A 10846-nucleotide genomic window follows, 5' to 3' on the forward strand; every position below is an offset into this window, starting at 1 on the left:
CCCTGGACAAAGTGGCCATGTACACCACCAGGAGGATGCTGGATGCTCTGTGACTGGGACCTATTTGTGGTCCTCCCTGGTCTCATGCATCCAGGCAGAATTCCTCTGGCAGCACCCACTGGCTCCCTAGACAGGTTTGAGGGTTCTCTGCTCAGTGTCCCCATCTAGAACTCCACTCCCATCCCTGTTATTCCTTAGTTATCCCCTGTATTCCTTTGGATCCTTGGTCCAGTGGTCCCTCCCAAAGGCTGAGGGAGGGGCCTTTAGACACAAGTGGTCTTGCACCCACCTGCCTCCTGGAAATTCCAATAAGGCCTCCCCTCCTTGAGCTGGGCCGTACATCCACTGTTTGAACCCACTTGGATTACTTGAACCCCCCCACTCCAGTTACTAGAGCAATAAACAAACTATTGACCACCCACAACAGCCTCTTTGTCCATATCTGTGCTGGTAACAAGCTCTCGCTGATCATGTCCGCGCTCACCATGGTCTCTGCTGCAGGACCTCTTCCCCTCCATGCTCTGTGGGAAGAGACCCCAGGTGGAAGCTTCACCCAGTCGCAGATGCTGTGTCTCACATCAGCTGTTTGCAGCTATCAGCACAACATGGGTAGCTCTGATCCAGGCTGCACCTGCTGACATGATCACTGCAGAGGGCACAGGCATGAACGGCTGACACCCAGGGACAGGAACGGCAGTGTTCCACCAATCCCCTTAGAACAGCTAGGAGGGGGAGTAAGAAATCAGAGCAGCACAATGCCTTGCCACCATGTGTCCTTCAGCTAGGAGGGATAGCTGCCCTCCCCCTCCCCAACCCAGCATGGCACAGGCAGGGGCCTGCACCCGAAAGGGGTTACTGAAATGGCATAGCCATTGTTATTACTAGATCAAAGTAGACCTGAGACACAACTGTGCTCCCACAGCTGTTACAGCAAGGCAGCTGCACTCAGCTGACACCGCCTCCAACACACACAGTGTTGTGAAGACCCAGGCTACACGCAGAAACAGCACCATGGTACTCAGAAGTAGCAAGAAGGGTAGATTTCAGAGTAGCAGCCGTGTTAGTCTGTATTCGCAAAAAGAAAAGGAGGACTTGTGGCATGCATCCAATGCAGTGAGCTGTAGCTCACGAAAGCTTATGCTCAAATAAATTGGTTAGTCTCTAAGGTGCCACTAGTCCTCCTTTTCTTTTTAAGAAGGGTAGAGTATATTCTGCATCCTCCCCGAAACAGTTCCCATGCCAAGTCCAGGCAAGGCCCACATTTCTTCTCCTCTGCAGCAAGGCCAGCTTGGGGGCAGGGGAAGAAAGAGATGCTGCACCTAGGGCTTTTCTTAGACCGTTTGGCAGTGGCAAGGGAGACCAGAGCTGCTGCTGCCAGAGTCACTTACTAGAAAAACATTTATTTTCACAACACAAATTTACACACCAAACAAGACAAATAAATACACTACAGTTAACCAATAAATATGGGAAAGGGAGGGGTAGGCTGGGACACTGCCCAGATTGTCAGCACCTGCCCCACAACCAGAACACGCAAGAGGGGGTGGGAGTGGGAATCCTTTGAACAGAGAAGAGCCTGGTGTCTGTGGTACCAGCTCCAGGACCAGGATCTCTGGGAGGCTCAGGGGGAGGGAAAGAGGAGTCCTCTCCCTCCAGACTGACACAGGAAAGTCCCACCCTGACCTACCCACTCACCATGACTTTAGCAGAGCACTCCCTCCCCATGTCAGTATCCTATTCCTCAGGACTCGCCCTCCCAGAAATAGTCAACAATGGCCACCAATCAGAACCTATCTTGAAAGCAGGGATGCTGCTCCAGGGGTCCAGGTACCTCACCCCGAGGGGGCTCAGTATTCAGAGGATGCCTCAGGTTCTGGTTCTCACATGCACAGGCCCAGAGAATAGGGGCTGCCAGGACCAGAAGAGGCCTAAGATTCTATGGCTGGTTTGGGAACAGGATTTCATGGAACAGGAATCATGAGGATAAACTCAGGTCTCCACTCCCTGCTTTAAGGGCTAAACAGAGGCAACTGGTGCTGCTCTCAGGGGCCCTTGTATCTGTCCTTTAAGGGAAGGGGTAGGGGTGGTCTTCAGCACCAGCCAGTTCCCTGGGAACCAGAGCTCAACCAGCCACTTCAGAATCTCTCCCACGCTAAGGAGGTGGGACTTTCCTCTGCAGTGCCTGGCTCAGAAAAGGGAGCTTAGGCCCAGCTCTGCTAGGGGAAACCCTACTTCTCAGGGCCCATCTTGGGGTGGGGATCATGCCTCAGACAAGGCTGCACAGGTGCCCCTTGGCTTTTTGGTTCCTCGATGCAGTGGCTCAGGTGTGGCGCTGCAGCTGGTCCGACCTGGGAACCAGCTCTGGCAGGGTCTGGCAGGACAGCACTGGAGGGTGCAGAGGATGGGGCAACATCTGGATTTCAGAAGGAGCTGAGAGAGAGGGGGGGGGTAGATGTTTAGTGCCAAACTCTTTCCTACGAAGGGGACCTAAAGAGCCACCCCAGGGAGAGGGAGACCCACTTACAGGGGAGAAAGGCCCTCTCCTGGCTGAATCCAGGGATCCTCTGTTTGGCTCCAGAACAGAGCACTAACAGGCAGTCGCAAATCACCTTCCCAAGGAGCCACTGACAGAAACCAAACCCAACCAGAAACTGCCCGGCCAGCTGCAGAGTAAAGCACCCCAGCTTGCAAGACTTCATTTCTGTAAAGTATCTCCTGCCCCCACCCCAAACCATGTCAGGGCAGCAGGTCAAGGGAGGGCCCTATACCACAACCCCCCAGTCCCCAAGTCCAGATGGTTTGTCCCACAGGAGGCTCCACTCACCATGATATATGGGTGCTGATCTCATGTCCTTCCTGGTACCTTCTGAACTGGCAACAGGTCACTCCCACAGGAAGCGCACATACCAGATGGTCTCATTCTTCAGCTGGGGCCCAAACAGGGGGTTTGCCTGAGCCAAGATGGCTATGAGCCAGCTGCAAAGAACAGACAGTGAATGACTCTTCCCCTGTGGAGACCAGCAGGAGCCGTCAGGCACTACAGAACACCCCAAAGGGAAGGTACTAAGGGGGCACGTGTGGTTCAAACTCAGGGTTTGAATCTGGAGGTGGCAAAGAGTGAAGAAGTGTGCTAGGCATCTGGGTAAGAAGCGAGAGGAACTGGAAATTACAGGCTTAGCTACAGTGCTGTAATGCCATAGTGCAGATGCTTCCCACAGTGACAAGAAGGGGTTTTCCCCACCACTGTAGGAACTCCACCTCCCCACACAGTGGTAGCCAGGCTGACAGAAGCATTCTTCCAGCAACCTAGCCATGTCTACTCTGGGGGTTAGTTGGCATAGTTATGGTACTCGGGGGTGTGAATTTTTCACACCCCTGAACAACACAGCTACGCCAATCTAAATCTTAAGTGTGGACCAGGCCTTGCTATAGCTGGTATTACTGAGACCCTGTGGGTCAATTCACGTGACTGGAATGTTAAAGTCACTGGTTACAACCTCTTATAAAAGATGGAATGGCTAAAACGGGAGTGTGGGGGAAGTGGCACTCGACCTCAAAGACACTGTTATTCATAACTCAGAATCTCAGGTTCTTGAAGGTATATGGATCCATGTGCTAACTAACAAAGCCCAGGATGGGGTACTGGTGGGGTCTGTTACAGAACACTGAATCAAACCAGAGAACAGGAAAAGTTACTCCTTAGGCACCTGTGTGTAAGGTGTGGGGGAAAAACTGTTGTTGTATAGGGGACTTCCCTGTGGGAGATCTGGCCGCGTGAGCCCTCTAGGATAAGAAAAACTTAGAAAATTGTACGTTTTAGAAACTAACACAGAAGATGTATTACTCCCAACATGAAGTAACTACTTTGAACCTCAGTAGGATGGATAAAGATTGATTAATCATTGGACTGGAAGTTGGTGGTCACCTAGGAGACTAGTGATCATGATTTGATTATAGTCATTATGGACAGAGGACAGTCCCAACTGGTAATTTTTATCTGTCTGTCTGACATAGCTTCAAAAGGGCTAATTTCCCAAATCTGAGGAAAATGAGTGAAGTTGATCGGGAGGAAAATTTTAGACAGAAAAATGTGAATAAAAATTAAGAGTTTCTTTATGAAGAGCTTAGATGGCCAAAAAACCCACAATTCCATAACCAATAAAGTGAACAACTTTGGCTAAAAGCTTATCCTGGTTCAGTGGGAAACTGCAGGCAGACACTAGAAATTTATATAAATACACTGGGGGAGAGGGGGAAATGGGGAAAACAGCAATTGATATAAATTAGTTATGAAGTGTAGAAAACGTATAAGGGAAGCTGAAGACTGCGCAAGAAAAAAAAAATCCATAGCTGGCATGAAGAAGGTACATTAGCAATAAAAGAAATCCTAACAATGATCCAGGCCCATTACTTGAGATGGTAAAAGAGACAGAAGTGTTCAATATTTCTGTTCTCTGCCCCACTGATGTTCATTTTAGTAAGTTTTGCACTATCAGGGAAATTCCAGAAGAGCGCTAATGTGCCAAAAGGGCAAGTGGGATTACCTAGGTAATTACAGGCTGGTTACCTTGACATCAGTCACAGGCAAGCTAATGGAAAAGCTGATACCACCTCAAATCAATAAAGAATTAAAGGGTGGGAATATATATAATTAATGCCAGTCAACATGGTTTTATGGAAAACAGGTCTTGTCAAATAAATCCAACTTCATTCTTTGATGAGATTACAAGTTTGATTGATAAATGTAAGCACATAGTTGTAATATACTTTGACTTAGTACCACATGACATTCTGATTAAAAAATTAGCACTATACAATATCTGTAGAGTACACATTAAATGGATTAAAAACTGACTGAGAAGTCTGAACAGGCAGTTGTCAATGGGGAATCGTCTTCAAATGGAGGTGTTTCTAGCGGGTTTCTGAGGGACGGGTTCTAGGCCGGACACCATTCAATGTTCTTAATCAAAAGCGTGGAAGTAAATATAAAAGCACTGCTGATAAATCTGCAGAAGACACTAAGACTGGCAGAATGGTAAATAATGATAAGGACAGGACAGGTCACCTAGAGTGATCCGAATCACTTGATAAACTGGGCCCAAACAACCTGCATGTTAATGCAGCCAAATGCAAGGTCACACCTCTAGGTACAAGGTGTGCAGGCCATCATGTAGAATAAATACAAAACGAGAGAATTAAAGTGAGCTTAAGTTTGGTTAAAGAAATGTGTTGGTAGAAACACCCTGACTAGCAAGTAAAAGAAAGCAAGAGTTATAAGGGCAGAAAGAAAGAAGTAGGGAGGACTTCCGATTCAAAGAGTAACTGATGAGATACGGGCATGTTACTAAAAAGAAGGCCTCTGGTGATAGGGGTGACTGCAGATGATTTTAAAGAAGACAAACAATCTGTCTTAAAATGAGCTGACATGGCCCTTCCCAACCCATACCAGTGTTATCTTAAAAGTAAAACCTATGTGAACCCAGGTGCAATGGATAATCTGTTACTTATTGAGCATGTGCATAGTCGTCTAGTCAAGCGAAGGCATCTTCAGTGGCGTGATGTAGTTCTTCTAGGCCAGGGGTGGCCAACCTGTGGCTCCGGAGCCCCAGGCGGCTCTTCAGAAGTTAATATGCAGCTTCTTGTATAGGCACCAACTCCGGGGCTGGAGCTACAGGCGCCAACTTTCCAGTGGGCCACAGGGTGCTCACTGCTCAACCCTGGCTCTGCTACAGGCCCTGCCACCACTTCACCCCTTCCCGCCCCCTCCCCTGAGCCTGCCTTGCCCTCGCTCCTCCCCCCCAGAGCCTCCTGCATGCCACAAAACATCTGATCAGAAGGTGCAGGGAGGGAGGCACTGATCGGCGGGGCTGCCAGTGGGTGGGAGGCATTGGGGGAGCTGATGAGGGGCTGCTGACGTATTACTGTGGCTTTTGGCAATGTACATTGGTAAATTCTGGCTCCTTCTAAGGCTCAGCTTGGCCACCCCGTTTTAGACCACCGCTGAACAAAACTGGCAGGCATTCTTCAACCTGTATCATAGCCCTTTTTGCAGCCGCAGCGCAACACAGACGGTCACGAAGGTCCCAGTGATACTGGTTGGCTGCACAGAGACCTTGCCTGGTCTGGAACCTGTTCAATAGGGACCACTGACGACAGGGCAGGTCAAAACCAGGCAGACAAATTGTGGGGTCGGTGACGAGAGACTGGTTGGGGATTATGACATCCACCTATTCCTCTCGCAGAGTGTTTCTGTCCTAACATCCTGGTCTGGCAGATGAGACCATAATGGGCGACGTGACAGCAAACGTGCAGCTGGTGGTTTAAAAAGGTCATTGTGCAGCAGCAGGCTTGAATTGGTGCGTACTTTCTCCAGTAAATTGCCAGTGGCAACCTCTCGTCTGATATGAGGAAGAGCAATTTTGCTCAGAACTGGAAGCCATGGGAATAGAGTCGGATGCAGGGTGCCGGAGATGATACGCATGGCGGCATGTAACTGCGTAGCCACCAGATTGGTGTGCGACGATTGACTCCAGACTGGCACACAGTACTCCACCGCCGAATTAGGAGGTGGCGAGAGCTGATGTCCGCAAAGTTGGAGCATGAGCACCCCATGACTAACCTGCTAGTTTGCTAAGAAGATTGTTGTGTGTCTTAACTGTAGTAAGATGAGGCCCTGAAACACAAACCCTTAGATCAGAGGCCCGGTATGAGGCCTAACGCTTGAACTAAAGTAATGGTCAAGACTTTGCTAACATAAAGCAAAGTTAAGCTGCGAGCCAGAGGCTAGTTCAACCTGCTTAGTTTACCGAAGCCAGGAGGGAGAGGCGAGCTGATGGCAGCGTCAAGAATCTTCGCCAGCAGAAGACACCAGGTACCAAAAGGTTTCAGAGTAGCAGCCGTGTTAGTCTGTATTCGCAAAAAGAACAGGCGGACTCGTGGCACCTTAGAGACGAACCAATTTATTTGAGCATAAGCTTTCGTGAGCTACAGCCCACTTCATCGGATGCATCCCGTGGAAGATCTTCTACACTTTCCACAGGATGCATCCGATGAAGTGAGCTGTAGCTCACGAAGGCTCATGCTCAGATAAATTGGTTAGTCTCTAAGGTGCCACAAGTCCTCCTGTTCTTTTTTCAGGTACCAAAAGGCTCATCTACCCGGCTGAGAGCCGCAGAGCAAGTCAAGGGCGGGTGGAGGCGGACAGGCACGTTCGCAGCGGGAAGAGCAGGTCCGAGCGTCCCACAGGGACGGGGCGGAGTCTCCGTCTCCTCACGCCCCGCCTGGCGGCCCCGGACCGGGGGACGTTACGGCTCTTCTGGGAGAGGGCGGGTCAGACGAACGTCCCCCTGCTCCCACAACCCGACGGATCCCACAGCGCAGGGCCCGGGGGTCCCGCCCACCCGCCCGGAGCCCGGCGAGGGGCCGACTCACCCACCAGCGCCCGCGCGCCGCCGCCAGCCCCCCCCGCGCCGCCGCCAGCCCCCCCCCCCCCGCACTCACAAGAGGTAGCAGCACACGGCGCCGGTGACCAGCATGGTGATGGTGACCCTGCGGAGAGAGAGGCCGGTTAGCGGAGGCGGCGGACCGGACCGGACCGGACCGGGGAGGGGGAGGGGCGGCGGCCCCGGCCCCGGGCTCTTACCCGCGGTTGGGCCCCTTGGGCACGAACCAGGGCGCGGCGATGCCCACGAGGCCCCAGAAGGCGGAGAAGAGGATCAGCGGGAGCGCGAAGCTGTGCGCGGTCATGGCGGCCGGGCGAGAGAACCGAGCCTCCTGCGCCCCGCCAACGCAGCCACCGTAGCGAGCCGCGGCCCCGCCCCCTCGAGACCCATTGGCCCACGCAGCCGCTCGCTCCCGCCCATTGGCGCAATCGGAGACCACTCCGAGTTAGAGCGGGCGCCCCGCCCACGGCGGCCGCCTCCATTGGCCGGTTGCCGGGCTGCGACGTAAGCGCGGGGCTGCAGCGGCCTGCGCCGGCCGCTAGGGGTGACGGGGTGGGGCCCTGCGCGTCCGCCCTTCCTCGGGGCGGGGGGCTTCGCTGACAGCGCGTGCGCAGTGCCGGCTCCGGGGGGGGGGTTCCTGGCTGGGTCCGGGGAGACCCCGCGGGGAAGGGGCGGGGCTCCGTGGACCGGCTGCGGCCGCACGAACAGCCGGGAGCGCCGGGAACCCGCCGGTCCGCCAAGGGGCGGGGACCTGCCCCGCGCCGCGCCCCGCTGCAAGCAGAGCGGGAGCAGCCGGGCCACGAGCCGATGCCCAGCCCGCGCGCCCAGGGGCGCCCTCGGCGTCAGGGCCGGCTGCGGGGGGGGCTGGGGTGCTGCGGGGCACGGCGGGGGGCAAGGGAGCTGCGGGGGGGGCTGCAGGGGACATGGGTGTGGCAGGGCAGGGGAGCTGCAGGGCACGGGGGAGCGGCGGGGCATGGGTGCTGTGGGGCACAAGAGCTGTGGGGCGGGGGTGCTGGGGGGGGCTGTGGGGGGCATGGGTGCAGCAGGGCGGGGGAGCTGCAGGGCACAGGGGAGCAGTGGGGCAGGGGAGCTGTGGGGGTGCTGCAGGGCACGGAGGGGCAGGGGAGCTGCAGGGCGGTTCCCCCGGCAGAGGCCCCAGCCCCGCGTGTGTCGGCCTTGCCTGGGCCAGTCTGTCAGAGCACGGCGGCCAGAAGAGTCCCCCAGGTCTCTCAGGATCAGGATGGGCATTTCAACATCCCCAAGTGCAGTGGTTCCCAAACTCAGGGCACTGCTTGTTCAGCGAAAGCCCCTAGCGGGCCGGGCTCGTTCATTTATCTGCCGTGTCTGCCAGTTCGGCTGATCGGGGCTCCCAGTGGCTGCAGTTTGCCGCTCCAGGCCAGTGGGGGCTGTGTGAAGGGTGGCCAGCACATCCCTCGGCCCACGCTGCTTCCCACAGCCCCTATTAGCCTAGAGCAGAGAACCATAGCCAGTGGGAGCTATGATCGGCCTAACCTGCAGACATGGCAGGTAAACAAACTGGCCCGCCCTACCAGGGGCTTTCCCATAGTTTGGGAAGCACTGCAAGGGGATGTTGAAATGCCCATAGTGATCCTGAGAGACCCAGTGTACCCCTTACTCCCATGGCTCATGAAGTCTTACTTGGGAAACCTGGACATCAGCAAGGAGTACTTCAACAATAGGCTGAGCAGGTGCAGAAAGACTATAGAATATGCCTTGGGCAGATTAAAAGCGGGTTGGCGCTGCCTTTATGGCAGGTTAGACCTAAATGAGGAAAACATTCCCATGGTCATAGCAGCCTGCTGTGCACTCCATAACATTTGTGAGGCTAAGAATGAAAAGTTTCCCCCGGGGTGGAGCGTGGAGATAGATCACCTGGCAGCTGATTTTGAGGGCTAGTAGAGGGGCGGGGGGGGGGGGGGGGGAGCTATTCAAATCCAAGAGGCTTTGAGGCACCATTTTGCTAGTGAGCACTAGTAATGTGTCTTTCAATACAGCACAGACATGCTTTATTTGCTGACTTGCTGAAAATTTTGGATTCCTGACTGTGATTTGTGGTCAGCAAATGATCAAATTGCCATGGTGTATTCCAGCAGCAACCACCACGTGTAGGAGACAAAGATCAGCTATCTTTCAGGGAGTTTTTATTAAATACCAATTAACACCACAAACAAAAGGCTTGGTGGCAAGAGAGATAACAGTAAAGGACAGTATAGGCTCTTATAGCTGTCTAAGTCCAGCTATCATTGTGGAAGCTGTCTGAAGGGGTGGAGTAAACAGGGAACCGAGATGGGCCAGGAAGTTGCAAGGAATTTGTGGGAGAAGTTTGAGGAGGGCATGGAAAGCAGTTCTGTATCAGCCAGGGTGAGGGGGCGGGGGTGTCTGAGCATGCATGTATTCTGCCTGTAGTGTGATTAGGGACTTCAGCATCTCCTTTTGCTCCCTCCATCACTTTTATCATCCGCATCTAGCCTAGTAAAATTTGCTCCTGGCTCTTCTTTCTCTCCTGCCTATTTTAAAATTTTCCTTTAAAGTCTCTCTCCATGCCCTGTGTTTTTTTGGCATCTGAGGAAGGGAACCTGGGAGGCAGTGACCATGAGATGGTCGAGTTCAGGATCCTGACACAGGGAAGAAAGGAAAGCAGCAGAATACGGACCCTGGACTTCAGAAAAGCAGACTTTGACTCCCTCAGGGAGCTGATGGGCAGGATCCCTTGGGAGAATAACATGAGGGGGAAAGGAATCCAGGAGAGCTGGCTGTATTTTAAAGAATCCTTATTGAGGTTATAGGGACAAACCATCCTGATGTGTAGAAAGAACAGTAAATATGGCAGGTGACCAGCTTGGCTTAACAGTGAAATCCTTGCTGATCTTAAACACAAAAAAGAATCTTACAAAAAGTGGAAGATTGGACAAATGACCAAGGAGGAGTATAAAAATATTACTCAGGCATGCAGGAGTGAAATCAGGAAGGCCAAACCACACCTGGAGTTGCAGCTAGCAAGAGATGTTAAGAGTAACAAGAAGGGTTTCTTCAGGTATGTTAGCAACAAGAAGAAAGTCAAGGAAAGTGTGGGCCCCTTACTGAATGAGGGAAGCAACCTAGTGACAGAGGATGTGGAAAAAGCTAATGTACTCAATGCTTTTTTTGCCTCTGTCTTCACGAACAAGGTCAGCTCCCAGACTACTGCACTGGGCAGCACAGCATGGAGAGGAGGTGACCAGACCTCTGTGGAGAAAGAAGTGGTTCGGGACTATTTAGAAAAGCTGGACAAGCACAAGTCCATGGGGCCGGATGTGGTGCATCCGAGAGTGCTAAAGGAGTTGGCGGATGTGATTGCAGAGCCATCGGCCATTATCTTTGAAAACTCATGGTGATCGGGGGAA

General features: G+C 53.0%; 1 protein-coding gene across 1 annotated transcript; it reads right to left on the reverse strand.

The window, feature by feature from the left end:
- Window positions 1–1365: 1365 nt before the first annotated feature.
- On the reverse strand, window positions 1366–7817 carry ATP6V0E2 (ATPase H+ transporting V0 subunit e2). Its single transcript, XM_074959558.1, has 4 exons — window positions 7643–7817; window positions 7501–7548; window positions 2825–2976; window positions 1366–2430 (listed from the first exon to the last, which is right to left on the reverse strand). The coding sequence occupies exons 1-3, from the start codon at window positions 7744–7746 to the stop codon at window positions 2883–2885; spliced, it is 246 nt and encodes an 81-aa protein (XP_074815659.1). The 5' UTR covers window positions 7747–7817; the 3' UTR covers window positions 1366–2430; window positions 2825–2882.
- Between the last annotated feature and the right edge of the window lie 3029 nt (window positions 7818–10846).

The sequence above is a fragment of the Natator depressus genome, chromosome 7, assembly GCF_965152275.1.
Source record: "Natator depressus isolate rNatDep1 chromosome 7, rNatDep2.hap1, whole genome shotgun sequence".
NCBI classification, from domain to species: domain Eukaryota; kingdom Metazoa; phylum Chordata; order Testudines; family Cheloniidae; genus Natator; species Natator depressus.

Excerpts from the sequence above, each read along its gene's own strand:
- ATP6V0E2 (XM_074959558.1), bottom strand. The coding sequence starts at position 7,746 with ATGACCGCGCACAGCTTCGCGCTCCCGCTGATCCTCTTCTCCGCCTTC. Across the intron at positions 7,549-7,642 it reads CCCAAGGGGCCCAACCGCGG|GGTCACCATCACCATGCTGG; the intron begins GTAAGAGCCCGG and ends CTCTCTCCGCAG. Across the intron at positions 2,977-7,500 it reads GCCGTGTGCTGCTACCTCTT|CTGGCTCATAGCCATCTTGG; the intron begins GTGAGTGCGGGG and ends TGTTCTTTGCAG.